Source organism: Tachysurus vachellii, chromosome 4 (genome assembly GCF_030014155.1).
Source record: "Tachysurus vachellii isolate PV-2020 chromosome 4, HZAU_Pvac_v1, whole genome shotgun sequence".
In the NCBI taxonomy this organism is placed as follows: domain Eukaryota; kingdom Metazoa; phylum Chordata; class Actinopteri; order Siluriformes; family Bagridae; genus Tachysurus; species Tachysurus vachellii.
The window spans coordinates 8,277,813-8,302,812 of record NC_083463.1 but is presented as its reverse complement, the minus strand read 5'-3'; the positions used below and the strand labels follow the sequence as shown (position 1 = coordinate 8,302,812).

The 25,000-nt window shown below is 39.4% G+C and overlaps 2 protein-coding genes across 11 annotated transcripts in view; one reads left to right on the top strand and one right to left on the bottom strand.

The window, feature by feature from the left end:
• Positions 1-25,000, bottom strand: part of LOC132844292 (low affinity immunoglobulin gamma Fc region receptor III-like) — a 237,143-nt gene that overhangs the window by 130,269 nt on the left and 81,874 nt on the right. The window contains exon 1 of one of the 2 annotated variants that reach the window (XM_060867562.1): positions 17,189-17,199. The exons of the other annotated variant lie outside the window; for it this stretch is intronic. The gene's annotated coding sequence lies outside the window, so the exon portion shown is untranslated. Of the gene's footprint in view, positions 1-17,188; positions 17,200-25,000 lie in introns of those variants that run through there. 2 annotated transcript variants of the gene reach the window in all.
• Positions 1-25,000, top strand: part of mast2 (microtubule associated serine/threonine kinase 2) — a 118,652-nt gene that overhangs the window by 70,351 nt on the left and 23,301 nt on the right. For 4 of the 9 annotated variants that reach the window (XM_060867555.1, XM_060867551.1, XM_060867550.1 and 1 more), the window contains 4 exons: positions 15,649-15,740; positions 21,746-21,821; positions 22,392-22,412; positions 23,598-23,676. In XM_060867555.1, the coding sequence (XP_060723538.1) occupies positions 15,649-15,740; positions 21,746-21,821; positions 22,392-22,412; positions 23,598-23,676 (268 nt within the window). Of the gene's footprint in view, positions 1-394; positions 1,000-2,913; positions 3,118-5,673; positions 5,847-15,648; positions 15,741-21,745; positions 21,822-22,391; positions 22,413-23,597; positions 23,677-25,000 lie in introns of those variants that run through there. The other 5 variants (XM_060867553.1, XM_060867552.1, XM_060867554.1 and 2 more) reach the window with 4 other exon arrangements.

Genomic DNA, 25,000 nt, shown 5'->3' with positions numbered 1-25,000 from the left:
AACATTGTGATATAACGGTACAATAATTAAAACGTTCTAATGATGCAGTCAGACACTTTTTTCAGCTTGTGTCAAAAAAATAAAGCGATACATGGGATTGTAACAGGATTAAACTTGGGCAGAAACGTGAGACACGTATAGCGTTGGGATTTGAGTCTACATGTGTTGTTATGGCAAGTTTAGTGCAGTTATTCCCTGAGCTATAACCTCCACACCACTGCAGGCCTGGATTAAATACCTTAATCAAGTCAAAACTCAATTAATCATAGCAACACACACACACACCATTGTTTGTCCTTGATGTGCAATTGCTCATATTTCAGTGTAATTGCATTCGCCTGTGCCGTACGTCAGTGGATGCTTCATTACTCATAGTGAACTTTTTATTGCTTTATTGTTTATATCATTCATCTTGGCTGGACTGTGGACCGTAGACATGGACTTTATGTTCTGTTAAGTTCTGAGATAGACACAGAGTGAAGAACGACAGCTGCAGACCCTCCCCCCACATCGAGGTCTCGTCATATCACCAGAGTTAGACGTGTGTATATGAAACGGAGGCAGCACTCTTTCACTCGCTTCATGTCGGAGAGAAACGGATTCGAACGGATCTTAAACCCAAGACTTTTACACCTAGGGAGCTCATTTGGTCATTACCGGCACTCTGCGACTAACTATGGGTTATGGCTATCCTCTCAGACTGGGGTCAGGCCTCTGCTTTGTGCTTTTGGATTTGTTTAACACTCTCCAGCTTGTTGCTTTGGTCAAGTGCACATTTTGGATGGCATGGTGGTCTTTATCTTTTATAACCTGCTAATGGTTGGGTAGTCATCATCATCATCATCATCACAGCTGTAGAGACTGACACATGAACATGGCTTTAAAACAGAAGTAACTTGAGTTTGACGATTTCTTTAGTCTTGCTGCCTGATCCTGTCACACTACAGCAGGCATGAAGAAAAGGAAGGAGAGAGCAGGAGCACCCAACCTGCACATACAGTAAGCCTCTCACTATCTCCTGCCACAGCTGTGTGTACACACACACACACACACACACACGCACACACACACACACACACACAAAATACACAATCGCTGTCCCCTTTAAATAAACGTGTGCATGCAGAGTTAATCATATTTTCCACTAGACACCTACAGATAGACAGTTGAAACTGAGCTCTTGAAAAGAACCCTAGACAAAATAGTCATTACTTTATTTCTTTCCTTTACGATCCGTCCATTATGAACTCCCGTATGAAGGACGGTGAAATTTTTTTTTTTCGAAACATTTGTAAAAAATGGCTCATGGCTTTAAAGTATCCGGTGTTTAAAGTTATTACAGAAATCTTTTTCATCGCCTTTCATTTGATATATTTTTTTATCTACTTCCTAATAAATCTCCACGCCTGATGTAGCCTCAGATGTGGACACTTCCACTCAATAAACGACCGCGCTCGCACACTGACGGTGCTAAATCACTTAAATTCACTCTTCACTGCTCACTTTTAGATGTTTGATATCTTTAGTTTATTGACAGTTGCCATAGTTTCACTGCCTGCACCAGTCTAGTAGGATAGCTGACAGGTTAACTACAGAAAATATGTAAAGTACATAAAAGCACCCAGTTGATTTTTCCTTTATTGTCCATCGCTTCTGATAATGTTGTCGTATCATGTGGTTGCTAGTGTGAGCACAGGCATGTTTTTTTAATTTATTTTATTTTTGTATTATTTTTTCAATTAGATCTAGTTGTTAAAATAGAATTATTGATATTTCTGTTTATAGCAGCGTAAAGTTTTATTCTAATGATTTCATTTGGCTTGAGATGCAGGAGAGATACAAATATTTACCTGTTTCTAATCCAATTGAATGAGCCAAATGCTTTGGTTTATATACACATCTCAGTGCTGTGTAGTCAGTGCTCGATCTCTGTGTGAAGTAATCACACTTTTCTAACAAGGTTTTGGACTCACTGGCTGTCTCTACTCTACTGCCTCAACATGCCACCATTTTAATAAAATATCTGTAGGTTATCAAAATATTTTTTTAGACATTAACAGATCTGTCTGTCTGTCTGTCTGTCTGTCTGTCTGTCTGTCTGTCTGTCTGTCTGTCTGTCTATCTGTCTATCTATCTATCTATCTATCTATCTATCTATCTATCTATCTATCTATCTATCTGTCTATCTGTCTATCTGTCTATCTCCAGAATTCAGCCACTGCAACACTTGATTTTTCATCTCACACATTTTATTAAGAGGACAGGAGGTTTTATGCAGGGGAAAAAAAAAGAATAATTTAAAAAAAAAAAAGCTTGAGAGCTTTTTAATGTTGCATGTTCTGGGATTGCCTTAAGCATTAACTACCTAGATGTGTCTCCGGTAGAGAGAGAAATCTGCACATAATCTGACATCTCAAACTTCATGTGACTGAGCTCAGCTTGGAGAGTCGCCCGGAGATTTGGGACGTCTGTTTTTTTAGTGCATTTGGGGCATCTACATGTGTGTATTATCATTTTTGTATTTCTATTTGTATAGCACATGTAAACAGCTCCGGAGCAGATTTCTGGCACCTTGTCTTCTCACCAGCTTGCACAGAAAAGACATTTCTTTAATCATAAGCTCGTTTAGAAACGCTCTCTGAATCGGCAGCTTTTATTTCACTGCGATGGCTTTAAGAGGAGAAGCAGAAGTGATGAGATTCAAACCTTCGGCCTTAGGGTGCGGACACGTTATCGCCCCATAGAGCAAGCGGGCGGTGTTGTGTAGTAGATATCGAGAGATTCATACACACCTGCTTGAACAGAAACACACTTCCCAATCAGCATGTGACCAGTGATTTAAAACGTTTATTTTTATATATTTTTTTTGCTTTTCCCTTTTTTTGTTCCTCTTCTCGGCACAACGGTGACTAGAATCTGGCCAACGGCTCAGTTTCGTTGCCACGGCAACAGCAGCCTCCTGCAGCACCTCCTCAGCCCCACATCTTTCTCCTCCTCCTCCTCTCTCTCTCCTCTCCGCCTGTCACAAGGTGGAGGGCCGGAAGAGGCCGTCTGTGCCCCGGGCCCTGCCTCTGCCCCGGCTCTCGGCCTCAGCTCCCCCAACCCTTTCTTCTGGAGGTAAGGAGTGATCACACCACCGTGTCTCACACAGCATGGCCATTAGTTTAACTACATTATACTAGCTAGCAAATTATAATGCTAAAGAAAATTAATATTCCGGTTTAATGGAATCGAATCAGTAAATGTCGTCCATCAACCTGAAATGATGAAAGCTGACATTTTGTCTGTGTTTCTTCTCATGTTGTGCATGTGATACTAGTAGGAATCACTTCATGGGCAGCTATTTCTCCCTCCTCTAAACTCATTTCTTTCTTCCAACCACACTGCCTGAAAACCCTGAGCCTCTTGATTTATAAACAAATCACATAACAGAAGAAAAACATGGTAGGTCATCTTTAAAGAAACTTTTTAAAAGATTACTTTAGGGCTTGACTGAAAATATTCATCTAATGGTCCATTAATGATACTAAAGCTAAACAAAAAACAAATTCTGCTGAAGGCTGACGTAGCACTTCCTCTACACGCGGCCATGCTAGCTGCTGTGCGCAAATGGTGCCCGGAGCTAAACTGGTAAAAGTTAAAAACTGATGTGTTCATAACCAAGCTTAAAAAATGATTCAGACATGAATGGGTTACATGATTAAATTACAAGTTTACTTTTGAATACAATTTTTTTTATTGTATTCTGCTCTAAGCTGATGCCTGTGTTGCAGTAAATGATCACACTGAATGAGTGACTGTTACACAAGCCTTTAATACTGGTTAGGTTAAGCTTTTAACTGTCAACTGTTAGGGGTGTGTCTGTGTGTGTGTGTGTGTGTGTGTGTGTCTGTGTGTGTGACATTTTAATGCCCAAACACTGATCATGACCGACTCCTGTTTTTTTTGTTAAATACTATTTCTTGTGAGTTTTCAGAGTTCTTAAATAATTTTGCAATCTCTTTTTAAACGTATATTAAAAACATTTTCTGAGGTAAATTTCTCACTATTCATTTGAGCTGACTCTTTATAAACCACTCCAGGCTTTTTTTTATTGACGTTTGAAGTCAGCTGTAAGCTTCATTTATCTTTTTTTGTGTGTGTGTGTTTGTGTGTGTGTGAGAGAGTGTGTGTGTGTGTTGCGCTTGATGTGATTTAGTCTGTGTGGAGCACCTGCTGTGAGCCGCCTCAAGGTGACACAGTGCTCTCCACGGTTGGCTGCTTCTACCTGTATAAACACACACGCGCACACACACACAGACACACACGCGCACTACGCACTATAACATTGTAATTAGCTCTTTCATGCCACCAAATCCTCCATCTCCTTATTGCGCTGCCTCTCATCAGATCCAGCTTTCTTCTTCACTTATCCAGTCAGGTCCATCATCTCACCTGCTAGATGACGATGAAAACAAGGATGTTAAGAAAAGGTGACCTTGTAGTACGTATTGTTTATGGTATTAAACCTCTGTTTGTAGATTTTCTTTATGCAGACAAGAGACCACTTTGTTTTGCACTGTTAATTATGGAGAAATAAAGAGGTTTGCGTTCCCTTCGCTTCATTACCTCCTCTCTCAAAGCTGATTGTACTTGATATGTAGTTTTTGACTTGAGAACGCTGCTGTTAAAGGCTTTACTAGTTACAGTTTGGAATGCTGCCTGATTTTACTAGAGTTGTCTTATTGTATAGATTCATTTGAACATGTATATCTGAGCATCCATATACATGTTAAGACACGTACAAGGAAATCACACACAGTTTACAGACACACATTATGTTAAACACAGGGGTATTCCTTTCATTTTGTGACGGTTTGTTCAGTCACATTCATTCATTCATTCATTCATCTTCTACCGCTTATTCGAACTACCTCGGGTCACGGGGAGCCTGTACCTATCTCGGGCGTCATCGGGCATGTTCAGTCACTTTGTGTTAAAATTTTTCATTTTTTTCTTCAATTTTATCTAACAGTATTATCACAGCTCCCAGAGCGTGTAATAAATATCGTTTAGAAGATTTAGTTTCATCCAAAAATACAACAATTTAGCGCTTCTCCTTCTCAGATTTCCTCCTTATCCTTTATGCTTCTAATGCTTTGTTGTACAGCGGATAAAGGAAAGGTTTGTAGAAGTTACGTATCTGAAGCTCTCTTATACGCAACAGATTCTTCTCACGGAAACAGGTCAGTTTAATAATGCTGCATGTTTTACGCCACCGAATCGGACCAAATCGATCGGACCGAATCGGCTTTGCTGAGGTGTCCTCAAGGACGCTTGATTTTATCCATTAAAGAAACTGTTTTGTCTCACATGAATCAGAATGGTGAATTATTATTTTGTCATGCTTTTGTAAGATTTAGGCAACACAATTAAGATTGGCACAGACCTCACATGGCTGTATTCGGTATGAAGAAGGTAAAAGTGTGTGAATTGTTATGTAGTGTATCTGCTAGGCTTGATATTCTACTGTTTGCAGAGAGAGAGAGAGAGAACGAGGGATGTGTGTGTAAGTGGAGAGTGAGGGAGGGAGTGCGAGGAAAGCGACTGCAGCTCACACTGCCTCTAGAAGCGTCACAGGTTGTAGGCAGTCGCACCAGCATTCTGTCAGCTGGGGGAACACACATGCAGACACACTCGTTTAACATGGCTGTCGTTCATCCACTCGTCGCTTTATGGCAGCTCTTGGGTTTGTGTTCCGTGTGACAGTGGTGATAGTGAAGAGCCTGGATCATGTCTGACTCTTTCTGGACTGTGCTTTCTAATTTCTCTTTGCCTGAGAGGAGCATGCTGCGTCGATCTAAGAGGTACATCTCTCTCTCTCTCTCTCTATCTCTCTCTCTCTCTCTCTCTCTATCTCTCTCTCTCTCTCTCGCTCTCTGATCTGTATCTCTCTCTCTCTCTGATCTGTATCTCAGTCTGGCAGGTAACTTGATGTACTCTGTCACATGAGCTGTAACGGAAGCCTTTGCTGTTTCGTGAGTGTGTGTACGTGTGTGCGAATGACCTCCATTTCCCCTTTAGTTTGTGCATCTCGAAGGTTATACGCTTATAAGGTTTATATGCGCTTCAGTCATGCTTTTTCTCCTCTCTGTGATCTGCATGCATCTTTGTGCTGTCCTGTTTTAACCTGCCCTGCAATGTTTGTGTGCACACGCAGTGAGCTGAGGTTCGTGGTATCTGTGTGTATCTCGTGCAGCAGGTCTTCAGCCCTCCTCCTGTCATTAGTTCCCAAATTCTCGTCGCAGATCAGAGAGATGTTGCTTCTCGCATAGCAACAGGGCTGAGAGTGGAGCACGACTCCTGCTGCTGCCTCTCTGCCCTCCCCTTTCTCTCCCTATGTATCCGAAGGCCAACGTGGGTCACTAAGCTACAGCACAGGAAGTACATTATATTTAATTCTGAGTTTAATGACGCATTCCTGGTGCATCCTATGTATAGACACCGCAAGCTCATAGCACACTATCAGTATCTACAAGTGAGGCACTGGGATTTCACAATCATTTTGTATTAGCTTTATACAGCAAAACATGACTTGTATACCATTTTTTGGGATGTAAATGCTTAAACAACCTGCTGATTGACTCCATTTAATATTAAAATGCATTCAGATGGGAATGAACATGTTATTATATGCTGCAGCAGAAAGTGAACAGAAGCTCTAGTGCTACAATATGCGTTCCTGTCAAGTAAATCAGCAGCGACAGATTATCATTTGTTTATTAAGTTATCCATTTATTTTCACTGCTTTATGGAATAACTGCCTGGGCACAGTGGATACTGAGTGGATACTATCCTTGTGCATGAAGCAGAAATACACTGTGGACAGGATGCCAAAATGAATGTCCAAAAGTTGGTGGACACCTGACCATTACACCCACATATAGTTCTTGTTACCAGAATGTTGGAGGAACCCAATTGTATAGGATATCATCTTTGTGGTGTCCAGTCTTATCTGCAAATGGCTGCTTTGGGGTGCAGGTTTTCATTCCAGTCAAGCAGGAGTCACATCAGATTCTGTCTGTTTAATCAGTCGATCTTGGCAACTCCGTTGACTCAGTTGTGGCTTCTGATTGTTTGGAATGTAAAACTGCACCCAGTCTGGCACTTTCCAGATCAGATTGGACATCCATCACTGGCACCAGAAGATCCGTACTTGTTCCGGCATGACTGTGCTCCTGTGCACAATATGAGCTTCAGAAAAACACAGTTTGTCGAAGTAGAAGAACTTGAATGCCTCTGAATATGTTTAGAATTAATTGAAACCTTTGCTGCACCCCAGACCTCTTCCTTCTACATCAGTTTATTAATACAGCAAAGAGGGAATAAATCTGAAATGGGATGATGGGCAAACACATGGTGTGATGTCCATTTTGTCTTAAGCATCGTGAACATTTTGCTGCTTGTGTTTTTTATTTATTTATTTTTTTATTTATTTTTTTGTTCCCTAACTGTTCTTTAGCAAAAATCCTGTCAATGGCATTGCAGAATCTATTGTAGTAGAAAAGCTGCTTTGTTAAGAACATGGCCTCTTAATGTCTGTGTAGTTTACTGGCCTGATGCAGGTTGGATTCAGACTCATTATGTCTATTTGAAGTAAGATTCAAAGATTCTTTTTACACCTGGTCACTTCATGTGTTTTCTCTGATCCGATAGCTATCTGATTTGTTAAAACTGTTCCATTTACATTAGGCCACATAAATGCGTCTCGGCGAATCAGATATCAATCCGATCTTTCTACTCCCGCCCAAAATGCAAATATATTTTACCTCATTTCCAGGGTAACTGAAATGGAACACGCTTTGGTGTATGCGGTTTTCAGAATGCAATAAAAAAAAAAGACGAAAAAAAATGTTACGACGGTTATGCTACAAAAAACAGCATTTACTGTTTGCTGCATTTTCGCTGGCGGCAGCAGTGCGTTTTAAGACCCAACGAGACACCTGGGTGAAAGATCACCTGTGAGTGACGTACTTCTGTTTGGGAGGAGTAAAGCGCTGACGTATGTGGCTTGAACAACCACATTCATTTACACACCTGTCCAGTTTCATCTGACCACCTCCTGAAGTGGTTTGAACGATCGGATTTACATCCGTCTCGAAAACGTTTCGGAAGCCATTTAGACCTGGTCTTTTTACCATCGGATAGCTATCGGATCACAGAAAACACATGAAGTGACCAGGTGTAAAAAGGCCCCTAGATTAATGTGTTTCTCATCAGCATTACTGCAGACCAGCAAGCTCCATGTCTCGTACCCAGTAACATGCAGATATGGTCAGCAAGCCGAAGCTAAAAAATAGGTCCTTTTATCTGTCAGACCCTGAAGTGTGAGGTCATTATATGACTAATAGATTCTAGAGATACTGTATAGATACTGAATAGATTTGATGACTTGATTATTTGACTGCTTGTCTACCAGGACAATGACAGTGGGAGATTAAACAGGTGATTTAGTGTTCTTTTATGGCACATAATATAAACCCCTGGCGAGTTTTGTGTTTTCTTACTTACTCAAACTCACTTTACTTTCCAGTCAGATTCACTTTCTTTCCCACTCTATTATCATTTTAGTCTTTAGTTTATCTTTGTTTAATCTGCGACTAATTCATAATGAGCTTAGAACTTCATTCTCTCTCTCTTTCTGACGTGTATCTCTCTCTCTTTCTCTATCTCGCTCTCACTGTCTGTCTCTCTCTCTCTCTCGCACACACACACACACCCCAACTCTCTCTCTCTCTCTCTCTCTCTCTCTCTCTCACACACACACACACACACACTCATTCTCTCTCTCTCTCTCTCTCTCTCTCTCTCACACACACACATACACACACACTCTTTCTGATCTGTATCTCTCTCTCTCTCTAAATCTCTCTCTCTCTCTCTCTCTCACTCACACACACACGCGCGCACACACCCTTTTTCTCTCTCTCTCTCTCTTACACACACACACACACACACACACACACACTCTCTCTAAATCTCTCACACACACACACACACACACACTGTCTCTCACACACAATCAGCATATTAGTTTTGGCACAGGTTTTACACCAGATGCCCTTCCTCACGCAACCCTCCCATTTTACCTGGGCTCTTCAGTGGCTGGATTAACTCCCCGCCCAAGAGTTAAACCCAGGCTATGACAATGAGCGCACGGGGCCTGATGCAGATCTGCATATAATTTATAATAAAGCTGGTTTAAACATCTCTCTCCTTTTATTTATTTCAGGCTTGAGTAGTAATCTGAGTGCGCTATTTAAACCAGTCACATTCAGGTGAATTGATGGATTGTGAAAATTAAAAATGAAGTCGAAGTGTGGGAAAATGTTCTTAAACTCTTGAGGTTTACTGAAATCTAGTGAAGAGTTGTGTGTCTAAAAGCATGCCGCCTTGCCTGTACTCTCACAAACCCAGGTATACAGAGGATGGTATATTTCAAATGTAAATAAGAGCATGCTTTGTCCAGTTCACTTAAGTAAATAATAAATATAAGTGTTTCTACTTAAAAGTGAACAGTTACTGACAAATCTACAGCAACCTGCCTATTTTTTCATGTACATTGTATCCTATTGCACATGTAAAACAGATGAAGATAACCTTTGGAGGTTGGGGTCAGCATGTAGGTTCAGCCATGATGTGGTGACCTTGGAGGTTTGCTCAGTGACCCAACAGTGGCAGCTTGGTGGTGCTTGAGAGCCTTAACCACTTGCTACCACTGCCCCAAATGTACTTTGAATCATGGCTCTACTGTCATTAAAGTAGTCCTTACTACACACAGAAAAGTCCAGTGAGAGGCATCGGATATGATCCAACTCTTCATATAAGCCTCACCTATAACCCAAACCCACACAATGAGGTACAACACAAAACAACACATTAAACAGACACGTACCCTGCCTGAAACACCCTCTACCTTTGTCTCAGCGCTGCTACACAGGTAGGAGGAGATCAGATCTCACACATCAGATCTCACACATCAGATCTGACCTCCAAATACATGCTGTAAATTTGGCAAAAATTTGATTGGGCAAACTCTTTCTACCCTTTCCCTTTCCTCTCTCCTTTTCTCCCCTTTCTCCTCCTCTTCCCTTTTCTCCCCTTTCTCCTCCTCTCCCCCTTTCCCTTTCCTCTCTCTTTCCCTCTCTCTTTTCCTCTCTCCTTTTCTCCCCTTTTCCCTTTCCTCTCCCCTTTCCTCTCTCCTTTCCACTCTCCTTTCCTCTCTCTTTTTCCCCTTCCTCTCTCTTTTCCTCTCTCCTTTTCTCCCCTTTCTCCTCCTCTTCCCTTTTCTCCCCTTTCTCCTCCTCTCCCCCTTTCCCTTTCCTCTCTCTTTCCCTCTCTCTTTTCCTCTCTCCTTTTCTCCCCTTTTCCCTTCCTCTCTCTTTTCCTCTTCTTTTCTCCCCTTTCTCCTCCTCTCCCCTTTTCTCCCCTTTCTCCTCCTCTCCCCTTTTCCCTTTCCTCTCTCTTTTCCTCTTCTTTTCTCCCCCTCTCCCCTTTTCTCTCCTTTCTCCTCCTCTCTCCTCCTCTCCCATTTTCCCTTTCCTCTCTTTTCCTCTCTCCTCTCCACTTTTCCCTATCCTCTCCTCTTCCCTTTATAGCGACATGTAAGTCCACATACAGCAAAGCTTTTTATTTTTTATTGTTCGAATTTCAAGTCACTGAGAAATGTGTCCATCTGTGCTGAACCCCTGCTCTAGTGCAGAGTGTCAGGATACTGACGCACACTTTATTTACATGCAGCTCAGTGTGTGACTCAGTGATGTTTCAAAGTAGAAGCACACAGTCAGCATTCAGTCAGCCTTTCTATGAAAACAAGTTCTTGGTGAAAAAGGGATGTGAGTTTCTTTCAAGAACCCTTTTTTTTTTTTTTTTTTTTTTAAATCAAGCAACCTTTAGTTAAAGTCTGTGAATGGTGATGTGGGTTAACCAGACAAGAGTATTAGCCCAAATCATGTTCCATGAGAGAAAATAAATGGTTTTCCTTTTCCTCCCACTAATCTCCTGAATCCTCTAAGCACAGTTCTCTGCATTATTAATGAGCTTTGTGGTGTGTGTGTTGTGAACAGAGCACCTGTTATATTCAGACACATACCCATGAACTGTGTGTGTGTGTGTTAGTGCTGTAACCACCTCCTCTCCTCTCTCTGTGTTTAATGTCTTCTCACACGTTATATCTTTTCCTTTCTTTTCTTTTACCTCATGACCCCATTTTGTTGTTCCCGGTGCATATTAGGCTTACATCTGTGTCTGTACTGCTGGGTGTCACATTGTCCCTGAAGTGAAATGTAGAGCTGATGTGTATTTATTGCTGTGTTTCAGCTCACAACGTCGGTTTTTAAAAGCTTTAAGAGAGCTGTAGTCAGAGAACAGAGTTATCCACGTAGAGCTTTTAAAGGATCTGCAGTAAAATGAACTGAAGGACATTTTATGGTGCAAGATTTATTTTAGTGTAATTAGCTTTATTTTGCAGCTTTAAATATTGGTAAAGCCAGTATTCTTTCATCCTTTCTTCAATCCTTTCTTGTGCTCTCATCTTTGTCCTTTCCTTTCCTTTTTTTTTCTTCCATCTACATTTTGGCATTCTTGAATCATTTCCTTCTCTCTGCCTTTAATTTTTCTCTCCCTTTTTATCTGTTTTGAATCATTTCGCCTTCCTTCCTGTCCGACGTTAAGGTTTATAATCTGATGCTTTGTATTGCACCATATCTGGAGTTTTGAATATTTTTTTTAATTACCGAAGAGGATTATAATTGTTTTTGTAAGTGCTTGATGTACTTTATACTCCTTCCTCCTCTGATAACAATTAACACACTGCCATTTCTTTTTTTCCAGCACACAGTGTTCCATAATTGAGCACAGCCACTTATCCTGTGGGAAGCTTTATATGTAGCGTTTAGTGTCAGTCGATCTTTGACTGCATGTGAATTGTCATGCTGTGATTTGTGTTTTTGATGATCTGATTACCCTCCTGTCCTCTCGCTGTCTGTCCAAAAGGAAATTGCAGTCATTTAGAATGGAAATCTCGGCCGAACAAAGATGCTTTGTGGCGCCTGGCGTTGGTAAAACGTCATATAGAGATACAGCGTACTCGCTCTCACGGCACCACAGTGACAACAGATCCAACACTAACCTTAATCAAGCTTGTTATCACTCGTTTTTTATGACTCGTATTTTTTAAATGTCTGCAGGTGTCGCTTTATATCGCAGGCTCCGTGGCATGTTTTTTTTTCTTTTCTTTTTTTTTCCCCTCCAGAAGACGGAGTAGTAAGAAAGAGGCGAGCGTCTGGCTGCTTTAAAAGAGAGCTGAGTGAATAACGAGAGGCCCAGCCAGCAGGTGTTTCTGCATAATTGCAGTGTTCAGTGTTAATGAGCCCGTCTCATCTGTTTGCCACAATTATGCTGTTCAGCTCTTTGACATTTGGTGCGCATCGGCTTCGGGCCACAAATTATTCTGTTTGCTCAAAATATGAAGAGCGTAATCATGGATCGGACGACAAACATAAATGACAATTAAGTGACTTTTCTAATCTACTGGGACACACCTTCAGGACTTACTCCTCATCGTGTGTGTGTGTGTGTGTGTGTGTCCATCTCTGTGTCTGACCATCTGCTAATATGCAATTCTATATGCTTTATACAGATTTAAAAGTTTTCCTCCCTCTATACATAACAGCAGTGAACATATGGCTTTCAGACATCTTTGTTGTGTCACAGGGAGCTCACATCTCTCCCCATGTTTTACTGGCCTCAGATATCCGTACACAAAGCTGCTCATGTGTTCAATCCCACTTTGTGTTGGAGTGCTGAGAATATGTATGATGCTCAGAATAAAGAACAGTTAAGCCTGCCAGTAAAAAACTGTTTAATTGTGCAAGCATTGCACTCAAGAGAGGGAGAAAAGCAGCTGTAAGTGTGTGTGAGAGGGAGAGGGAACGAAAGAAGATTCTGTCCTTCAGCACACAGCAGATAGCTGCAGTTTACTAAAACTCGTCACTCACTTAAGCTCATCCTATTTTTTCTCTTGAATGTGAAATCACGTCTGTCCTTTTATCTCTCCAAATGTGGAGGACACACAGGGAGCTGGGGTTTACTGTTCGACTGTAACACTTTACATTAGGCTCATGGGTCTGCAGGGTGTCTGCTCTTTACTGACTGGCAGTAGATAAGATCCAATTCAGTTTTAGCAATTCACATTGTCTCAAAGCAGCTTTACAGAAGTATAGAAACAGAAGAGGGGAAAATAAATATTGTGTGTGTGTGTGTGTGTGTGTGTGTGTGTGTGTGTGTGTATATATAGTAAGAAAAAAATAAAATAAATTAATTAAATACATACATTTAAAGTTTAAAATTAATTGAAAAATATTAATTTAAAATTTAAAATACTATATATCTCTCTAACATCTATCCCTAATTGGAGAGAGAGAGGGGGAATTGTTAGATTGTATGATTGTAAAAGAAAGGGCAGGAATTTATTTATTTATTTTTTGATAAAGTCAGGACAAAATGTCAGTAATTAAGATTCAGTAGTAAATGCAGTGGGCTACTGACAGCAATGACAATAAAGAATTGTAATATTATGATAATATTCAGTTGTAATGATAACCGTAACAAGGACAAAAACAATAATCATAATGATGACAACAACAACACTGACATTAATAATCATACTGATGGTAAAGTCACTGCGAGCATATATACTGTTTTATACTGTTATCATTTAATTATAAGCAGCTTAAATAAACAGTCATCTTAATCAGGATGAACATGAAACTGCAGTAAGATGAAAGTCAGATTTAATTCAGCATTTCACGGCTTTCGGATGCCAGGAAGCAGTTTCTGTGCTGAATTACTGTAATTAAACACTAACTTTCATTTTATACCCATGAACTCACCACAGCTGCATGCGTTATTACTATGCTAATCCAGCATGGCTTTCTGCTCCAGTTTTGTTCCTTTTAATTTTGATGACAGCGTGTCGTTTCAGTCAGATCGGCTCTGTCTGTACTCCACACACCGCTCTCGTATGTCATTAGCTCTTTGAAGCGGTTAATTCAAGCCACTCGCAGCTCTCCCTCCTGCTGCGTTTGTAAAAAGGTGCTCGCCGGGTGTGAATACACTACAAAGTTGTTTTATGTGTGTAAAAATACATATTTAATCATTTAACTTCTCAGGGATCTCACTCAATAGATCACCGATACCTTAAACGATTAATCTGGGTCAGGGTTATAAATAACGGACAGCTTTTCATACAGTATACATCTTTAAACTCCTGGAAATGAACTGGTTCATCTTTATAAACATCCGGAAAATGGACAAAATGCTGGAAATATTTTATTTACAGCTTGTATACAGATGATGAAGATTCCATCAAATTCAGTTTACATCATTTTATTTAGTTTACTTTTACAAGGAGATTCCCACTGCTATGTCTGAGGAATGTTGGGATTATGACCTGGAATTTAACTTGATTCAATTCAGTTCAGTTCAGTTCAGATTTGTCTTTTATAGAGCTTTTAACGATGGACATTGTCTCAACGCAGCTTAAAAAAAAAACATAAGAATTATTACAAAAAGTACAAAAGGTTAAACATTATACAAAGATTCAAGATTAATAGTTCATATGTCAGGAATAAAACACAACAGGAAATACTATTAAAGGAAACTAATCCTGGGTAGCTAAGGGATGTAGTAGCTCAGTGGATAAGGTGTTGATCTATTGGTAAATAAAATAAATAAAAGATCGCAAAATAAAATGATTTCTGCGCCTGATGGTCTAAAATGGAAGGAGACATGAGAGTATTTAACTTTAAAATCTCTCAGCCTTGAGCTTACTTAGAGACTTTACATGAAGAGATTTTCCTCCAGTGACACTAAAAGAAGTATGTTTGTTACATTTAAAATGATAGAGCTGCTAATTGTGAAGAGAGGAAAATGTGTTGGAGAAATTACTAATTCAGTTCATTTTGTATGAAATAACAATGCCACATTAAACTTGCTTTCCTTAAGCAGCTGTGCAAGTGCATGCATGTGTGCGAGCGTGTGTGAAAGCCTGTGAGCGCGAGTGTGCGTGTGAGAGTGTGTATGAGAGCGTGTAAGTGAGTGTGTCAGTCAGTCAGTCAGTCACAGAGGTGGGTAAGGAGTGACTGTGTACTAACTGCACACTGTTCCGCTCTGCCTGCTCCTCTTTAAGGACGCGTTTGAGCAGTCAGGACTCCAGCATGTGTTCAGTGGAGTGTGAGGTGGTGTTAAAGCAGCTGGAGGCGTCTCTCAAGTGAAATTGGCGTGAAGCTTTTTCTCTTCTGTCAGTACTGATGTGGCTGTTAACATTTAAGCCAGTAGGAGAAAACTGGACTATTAGAGCTTTTCATCCTGCTAAAATGAGAACCTCCCAAACTGACTAACTGAACGGACGTCTCTTTACGTTTGAACCTGACGCAGTGGAACGGCGTCTCCTCAGATCACGTGTTGCATGTGGTTTTTCTTCAGCCTGCACTGCAAGTCATTTGGTGTTACGTGAGCTCAGTTCAGTGTGGCTTCCTAAATGTGTGCATGCAAGTGAGTGTGTGTTTGTACATAATGTAACGTCGTGTCTTTCTTTTTTTAATTCAGTTGTCGAACGAGCAACAGGAAGAGCCTGATAGTGACCTCCAGCACCTCTCCAACTCTACCCAGACCTCACTCACCGCTACACGGACATACTGGTAAAGAAATAATAAGCACATAACCTGCATCTATGTTTTACTAATTATTACCTTAAACACAGAGTTCTTTCTTCATTACTGTGTATAGGTTTTGCTTCCCTTGTTTCACCACACAAACGAAATACGAATGCAGATGTGTAACTTTATTCTGTTTTCATAAAAGATATAATAAAAGTAAATTCAACATTAGCAACATCTCTAAGGGGAATAAAACAATCATTTAATTGTAGCACCTGGAATAATCCATCTTTTTTTTTTTTGTGTTCTTTGTTTCACGGAGTGGTTCATGTTCACAGATCATCAGGCAATAATGCAGTAATCTTTCATTTCATCTTTGCTTTTGCTGTTAATAAATTGTTGATGCATGTCTGGATCATTCAGGACGGTTCATTAATCTGAGCCTTAAAACAGAATCTGAAACACTGGAGAACAAGCGAATGAGAGACACGAGAAGGTTTAGAGGGTTTTTATTTATTTACTTCATTCTAGAATCTTGTTTGCGTTGACTTTTTTTTTTAATCGACATGGGGGGGTAATCGTTAATTAAATAATAATCATCAATTATTATAATCATTAAGATAATATAATAATCATTATTATCGGGCTCAATGGCAGTTAAAGATGAATGAAAATCAAGATTCTTATTTAACACATGTATTTATTTTTATTGACTCAGTTGTCATTTTGTAACGCTGCTTCTTAGTGATGCGTCTTAAATGCCTCGTTCTCACCATTACATATTTACGCACGGACGTTTTAAATGCATCAGAACCGCCGATTTCTGATAAACCGCCGTCAGCTGCTTTCGACGTTTAGAATGAACACGAGAAGTAGTTGTGCACTGCACTAATTCCATAAAACCTTTCTTAAGGTTTAAAACCTCTACTAGAATCATTCACACAGTAACGCCGATTTCCTCATGGCTTCCTGTTCATTAGAGATGCTCACTACACTACACAGTGTGGTAACGTACTGCCGTACACTGCCTCACACTGCCGTAGAATCCCGACAGACGACAGAATAAACAGTGACTGCAAATATGACTTCCGCTAATCGACTACTTGCGTGCGCTCTTACTGTAAAGACTTATTTGTTTGTATCTAATGAGAAAAGTGCCATAATTAGAATACGTGTGGAAATGAAGCATTCTGTTAATTATGCATTTATTCAGAGCCTTTTTAGTGCAGGCAGAAAGGCTAAAGCATTAAGGGTCCTGTTTTAATTTCTCTGTTTTAATGGAAACAGTGTTACAAACATCATGAGCACTTCATGCATATCAACAGGAATTTGTCGACGCATCACTGCAACATGTTTGTATGTGTACACACACACACACATCACCGAAGTGTTAATGCACAACATGTGATCTTGCTTTGTTTTATTCTCGTGTGTGATGATTATATATTTATGCAACTTATGTATAGCTGAAACTCTTGAGCCTCTTCAGCAGGAATAGGCTACACACACTGCTGTGGCTGTGTAGCACCAGGTGAATACGATGCAGGTATCTGTGTTGTGTTTGAGAGATGTTGTGTTTGCTTACATATTGTTCGAGTGGTAACTCCATATTTATCCTCATTGAGCACTGACAGATTGACAGAAGGCCTTTTTTTGTTCCAATCTAAACTAAAAAAATCGAAGCAAATGCGTTTAGATTTGGTAGAAAACAAAGCTTTTCCAAATATGGTAACTTTCTTTGTGATCGCTCTCGAGCGAGGCAACAGAAAACATTCACGTTATTGTCCATATATTGTATGTATGTGTCATGTCTCTCTGTGGGAGGAGCTGACTCAGTCTCCCTGTCAGTCATAGTGACACTAGACTACAGTAGGTGTCTGTGAGCTCGGGTATGAGAAAGATGGCAGAAAGCAATTGCCTCAGAGCATTTCCAAAAAGATCTGATTGTATGATTGGATGGTCTTCAGATGTCCCTGTTTATATGATGTTGTTTTATGGGACTGAGAATTGGCCAGTGCTAAAATGGCAACGGGGCTATTCTGTGTGAGCTTCTGTTAACAAAACACACCACTTGCTTATGTTAATTTTTCTATAAATGTGCCTTTTATGTTCGTTAAAAAAGTTCTCTGATATAACTATGCAGATAAGTGAGAAATTCTCTCAAGAAATCAAAAAGTCTAAAGTTTAATGAAGTAGACTTTCTTATAAACACAAACAGGTGTATTTACAGTACAATCGTGAAAGAAAGCCAATGACTGCGTGTTGACTTTAATAATTATCCCTTGGAAGCGCTGAAATGCAAAGACAATGATGTTTCATGTTAATTAACATTTGAGCACTAGAACTGCACAATTGATGATGATGATGATGATGATGATAATAATAATGATTATTATTATTATTATTATTATTTAACGGTATCTCAATTTGTTCCTCATTGCCGTGTTGTTCAGGACATTATTGATTCTCAGGTAATCACTGAATAAAACAGTCACTATATTCATCTTTAGCTACTATGATTAATAGACATAATGCGCGCACACACACACACACTTGAAGCTCAGCAATTATAAAATAACCCAAACGTACTTGTACTTACACAGAACTTTGTTTAGTATTATGCAGTAAATATTAAATTCCTGGTTTATAAACCAAAAGATTAAATTTCTGAAACAAATGACATAGATTCTCTTAAGCTCAGAGTCTCTCTAACAACTCGCCAGTGCTTTCTTTACTGCACATACAACATGTTCATGAAGACAGATTTTTCACCACAAGTGAATAGGAGCTTGACGAACATCACTGTGACACACGATTGAACCATCTGTTAAACATTTTATTGCCGGTGTGCTTTTAACTTCGCAGACGTTCTACAGTCTAAAAACCCGATTGTAGTTTAATATAAAATAGCCGTTATTTCTACTCAGGATCTTAGATGTGCAGTGCATCAGAAAGTCCAGCTCAAACCATCAGTTATTTATTAAAAGGACGTTTCGTTTCATATCGTAAGCATTTGCTACCTATACATATTTTCTTAAAGATAAGAATCCACATTTTTTCCCCATTTCCCTTCTTTCGTGATTTGACCACATTAATGAAGGAATATTAAATCTGATTAAAGCAGAAAGTTGTTCATGTAAAGCTGTTCTCTCTAATCCTCTGCCAAATATGCAAAAATAATTTTGTCACTTTCAATTAAACAGCCCACAGCTTGAGGTGGAATTTATTATAGTGTTATGAGAAAGCTTGCAGTCTCTTACACCGTCTGTAATGACAAATGTATTCGTCTGAATGATTTCTGTGACAAGGTTAAGGTTCAGGTTAATGTGCTGGTGTGTTGATCTGATGTTTTTTTGTATGCCATGTCTCACAATATGTTAACACCACTGTATTTAATTGCACACACACGCAGCAGTGAAAGGAGGGAGACTGAAAGGAGAATATAGAGGCAGAGGCAGAGAAAAACAGAAAAAGCTCCAAATGTTTTGGTTAAATAAACTATATTGAGAAACGATGTGAAATACAGGAAGACAGTGAGTTGGAAAAAGTGCAATAAAATTAATAATAAAAATATAAATGATTCATTAGGGATGAGATTAACGTGCAGGAATCAGGTGCAGTCGTAAAGCACATCGAATGAATTTGAGCTGAAACCTGTCCTTACACGGTTGTCAGAACAGTGTGTGTTACTGTGAAAACCACACGCAGGATTGCTGTGGTGGAGGTTTGAGGACACGAGGTAGAATTTATACAGACGTTTCCATTTTCTCCCCATGTGTCGGTGAGCAGTGCCGCACTCGGTGTAGCCTCCAATCTGTCACAAGACACACGTCGCTTTTCATTCTATCGCAAGCACAGTTTAATCGCACTGCGTCCAAGATTTGTTCATTAGATAAAAAAACACTTACTAATCTGGGTTATTGTGCACTGATCATTCTCACTGCTTTTACACTTAAGGAAATATGGGAAAGTGTGATGTAGAGGAACAAAATTATTTCAGACAGGCAAGAAGGACAAGTGAGCACGAAAAAAATCAGTTGTTAATGCTACAAAGTTTAGTCCCTGCTCACAAAAATCTTCCAGGAAAAAAGCAAAAGAAATTGAGAAATCTTAAAAATATATATATAAAAAAACAGTAATAGTGAGAAGCTAATTTATGAAAATCATTTGATTTGAAAGATTTCAAAAAAGATATTCTCCATTTTGCCTTCTGCCATTGGTTGGTTTGTTTTTCTGTCTGTCTTCCCTCCCTTCTTTCTTTTTCTTTTTTTTCTCTCTTCCCTTCTTTTTCTTTCTGTCTGTCTGTCTTCCCGCCTTTCTTTCTTTCTTTCTTTCTTTCTTTCTTTCTTTCTTTCTTTCTTTCTTTCTTTCTTTCTGTCTGTCTTTATTTCTGTCTGTCTTTCTTTCTTTCTTTCTTTCTTTCCTTTTCTTTCTTTCTTTCTTTCTTTCTTTCTTTCTTTCTTTCTTTCTTTTTGTCTGTCTGTCTGTCTGTCTGTCTGTCTGTCTGTCTGTCTGTCTTCCCTCCCTTCTTTCTTTGTCTGTCTGTCTGCCTTCCCTCCCTTCTTTCTTTTTGTCTGTCTGCCTTCCCTCCCTTCTTTCTTTTTCTGTCTGTCTGCCTTCCCTCCCTTCTTTCTTTCTTTCTTTATTTCTTTCTTTATTTCTCTCTGTCTTTCTTTCTCTCTGTCTGTCTGTCTGTCTGTCCCTTCCTTCCTCCCTCCCCTTCACTTCCTCCCTCCTACATGCCTAATGCAAGTGTTTTTGTCTTTGTGTGGCTCTCTGAGTTGTTGTGGGTGTTGTTTAGAGGTGTCAGTAATTTCTGTTGTTGAAGATGGAAGGTGAATAAGTGTAAAGTCATTTCATTGGGAAATGCCAAATCAGTGCTGTTTTATACAATCATTAAAGGGTGCCAATAATTCAGGAGTCGGTCGCTTCTCATAGTTAAAGCAACCGTCCTAATCCAAACAGATCGGTTCTGATACGAGTCGTCTTCATTGACCTTGATGTTGAATCAAGATAGAAATATTGTGTGCGTTTTCCAATATTACAATTTACCTGAAAGAAATCTGCTCTGATATCCATTCAGCCTGTTGCTGTGGAGCACAAGTTATCTCCTGCTCTCGCTAACAAGTCCCTCTGTGACCCAGTTCATATTGAAATGAACACTTTTCCTGTGAAGGATACTCATTCTGTGTGTGTTCCCAGCTGGTCCTTAACACTTCCTGACAAAGAAATATGCACTCATTAATATTAAAGATTTCGGCAGTGGCCGGTTGGCAAATACATAATTAATGCAGAAGGGTGTGACCTCGGTGTCACCCCTCGTTCGGGTGTTGGAGCACACGGCGTTCAGATTTACTGGGGTTGATTAATGATGCCTGAAGCTTAACGCTTTTCCACATGCTGTAGTCTGTCTGGCTTTTGTGTTTTTGTTTTTTTTTTTCTTTATAAATCCTACACTAAAAACCAGTCACTCGCTATGGAAGACTAGAGATTTAGAGCCAATTTAGCTCGTCTTTAACAGCGTTCTCAGAAGCTTTTTGCCTGGGAGCACAGAGCAAATCGATCGCAACACAAGCTTTCTTCTACAAATGATAGAAAAGCTTTTTCTCTCCATGTGAGGCTTCCATCAATAGAGAGATTAGTTGTCCCTTCCACTTTACCTTGTAATTTTATTTATTTATTTATTTTCCTCCTCTCAAATGGATGTTCATGTAGGGAAAAAATGCTTAATGATGTATTGAGAGAAAAAAAATCTTTTGATCGAAGTAAAAATGGTTTAAAATGAAATGGTTCCTTCCTTTACACGAGGACTTGGTTTTAAAAGGTAAAGTACATGTAAGGTAGAGGAGAGATTTGTTAAAAACGCTGTATGGGCATGAAATAAAAAGAGCAGTATGTAATGTGTACGGGTATTAAAAACTGAAGACTTTTTAAATTGGCACGTGAACCTGATTGAACAAAAGTGCTTTATGTCCTTTGATGGTTTTTCTTTGAAAAAATGAACATCCTACATGTTCAGAGCTCATTTCTCTGTCTGTCGTTTGTAGGGAGCAGCCCGCTGGACAGCCCACGCAATTTCTCCCCCAACACCGCAGCCCACTTCTCCTTCATTCCTGCTCGCAGGTGAGTGACACACACCTCAGGACTCTTCTCAGCACAAGCTCGCACCATTGCTATTCAGAGAAATGACACTTCTTCTCCTCCTGCCATTCGGAGTTAACTGGCAGTCTTTGTGTCTCGTCCGCCTGTCGTTAATCAGTCTCTTGTAATTATTTTGCAACGTTTCTCATCTCTCCGAGTAGCTTTGAAGAACGACGAGGCGCGAGTTAATGAGTGAATCTGTTCCTCTAAGCTGCAGACAAGATGATGATAAATTAACACTCAGAAAAGAGGGCAAGGCAGAAAGGGTGAGCTCACGGAGAGGAAAAGGAATTGTTTCAAATGTAGAAACCTTTTCTTAACATTCTCCAGCAAGACAGAGAGCAAGTCAGTAGATCAACAGTGCCATCTAATGGATAACGGTGGTACTCACCGAGAATCGGAAATTTAAATGGTATTTCCTGTGTATGTATTTGTGTGTAAGATAAATATTAAAGCATTACTGTTATATGTACATGTACACACACACACACACACACACACACACACACTCACTGAGTCACTGCTGTTAATACTGTCCTCTTTCCCACACAGTCACGGGCACAGGGCTGACAGGTACTGTTTCTCATCACTCTGTGTCTCTTTCCAGCACAACATGCCATTGCACTTCATTTCATTAAGCCTTGAAGTCAGACAATCCTAATATCCTAATTAAACTGCTGTTCTAACTTGATTAGCTGATTAGCTATTATTTTTTTCTTTGTATATCAAACAAATCACAATTAATTTATTTATTTAATTAAAAAAGTCTACTGATGAAGCAGGTTTCATTTGGTGTAAAAAAGTTTTGATTAAGAGTTTATTAAAAATCTTTTGGTTTCTTTTTGCTTGTTTTAAAGGAAATTGGATTTAAAGATTAAAAATAACTTGGGTTTCAGTTTATTTCTGTTTATTAGGGAACCAATTAAACAAAATAAACATATCAATGTGTAAATATGAAACGCACATCATTAAGTATTTATCACATTATACTGTGACATATAGAGATGTGCTGGTGATTATGTGCATTTTTGGCCACAGTCCTCATTACTATACTGAAAAGTCATGGTCATTTACGGAGATGCTTTATTCAAATTGGTCAGAGAGGATGTTACTGAACCTCCTGTGAGAATTTTTCCCATCGTATTTGAGTGTAAACGTGTATCTGATTTAGTGGGAAGATTAATTCAATGTATTTTTGGATTGTTGTTAACAAATCGAGCCTGATCTGTGGGAAGAAAAAAAAAATCAAAATACTGTACGATTTTTTCCCCCGTCAGTTCATACATTCATCCGTTCATCCATCTTTCTGCTTTTCAACAACCTGTCTTTTTACTGAGGAAGTTACATCAATGCGTTATGTCTTATGTCTGCATAACTGTCAATTTAATCAGATCATAATATGCGCATGAGCGTGTTTCTGCTTCATTGTTTTCCATGTTGATGTTTCCATCGCTCTGTCATGCCACAGTTATGCAGTACAATTTATTTTTTCTTTTTTTTCCCCCCCTTTTTCTTTCTTTCTTTCTTTTTTTTTATTTTTTTAACAAAATGCTTCTGCCTCGCTTGAGCTAAGATTATAGAACCATAAAACCGAGCACATTTGTTTGGTTTTGCTTTGACGTCTGCTTCAGATATCTGATCGCTGGTATCTGGTTAGCTGACTGATGGTTTTTCAGTTCTTAAAGATTTAAGTTTTTTTTCTATTTTTATTTTTTTCTCACCCTCAGTCCATGTTTGTGTTTGATTGTGTTCTTGTAGGACGGATGGCCGGCGCTGGTCTCTCGCCTCCCTGCCCTCTTCAGGGTACGGAACCAACACTCCCAGCTCAACAGTCTCAGTGAGTAAAGCTCTGTGTGTGACCGTTTGGGTTTCTGCAATTTTGTGTGCCGCAGTTTTGTGTTTCGAGCTCTTAGACAAATGCATCGGTGTTGCATTTGATTTGCAGTCCTTTCCCTTGTGGTGTATATCATTGATTGTGCTGGAATAACCTGCAGCTCTAAAGCAGCTTTCTTTAGCCTGATAAAGCACCACTGACTTGTATTGATGTGTTGTCTTCAAAGGAGCTCCGATTGTTCGACTGCTCAAAACACACATCAGTTTTGCTCAGCCTTCTATCTATGTTTTAAATCTGTGCTTTACTAGCGAATAACATAACATTTAAACATATAAAGTCTACATATATATATATATATATATATATATATATATATATATATATATATATATATATATATATATATATATATATATATATATATATATCACTTGTACAAATTAAAATTAAAGGTGTAGTTTTTTTTATCTGAGGTAAATCATTTACGCTGTCGTTGGCCCATGATGAGGACAGTGGGCAGTGGTGGCTCAAGGGGTTAAGACCCTGGTTGTTTGTTTTGAGGATTGGGGTTCTGGACCCAGTGCTGCCTGGGCTGCCACTGTTGGGCCCCTGAGCAAGGCCCTTAACACTTTCTGCTTCAGGGGCACTGTATCATGGCTGACCCTGTGCTCCTAACCCCACCCTCCAATGTGACAAAAATAAAGGCTGCTTCTTTTATCCTCGCTCTTGTCATTCACAGTCAGTAAGAGGCTTTCTGTTAACTTGTGTATCAAAAACTGGGCAGTTAGTTAAGCTGGGCTGTGTCACATCATGAGCAACAATTCCAAAAGAAGGAACGGCAGACTTCTTATCTTCTAGGAATTGCTCGTCAGTCCTTGCCCTCTCATATTTGGTGGATGCCGTGCAACGGGCACAACTAGCTTGTAGGTGAGACACAATTGAGGTTAAAAAATAAAATCTCAATCTGCCATATCATATTGCTATCTAAATTGCCTGGGCATACAGTAGAAAATCTCAGTCTGTTTCCTTCTCTGTACTGGCTGCCAAGCTTTAACCAGCTGTGTGCTTTAAAATAGGTTTTAAAAAAAGGTGCTTTAGCTTTGTAAGGTTCAGCATGTGCTAGCTTCTAAGCAGAACCTCTAACCTGTTTGTTTTGTTCTGAGCTCTCCTCCTGTCTCATGGTTGCTTGCATTATTGCAAAAAAAAAAAAGGTTTTTTGGCCAATACATGCATGCAGAATTGCTGCTATATATTTATTATATCTATTTATCTCTACAATACATCCAGACATCTTGAAGATGTTCATAATTAATTATATGTTTGTTTA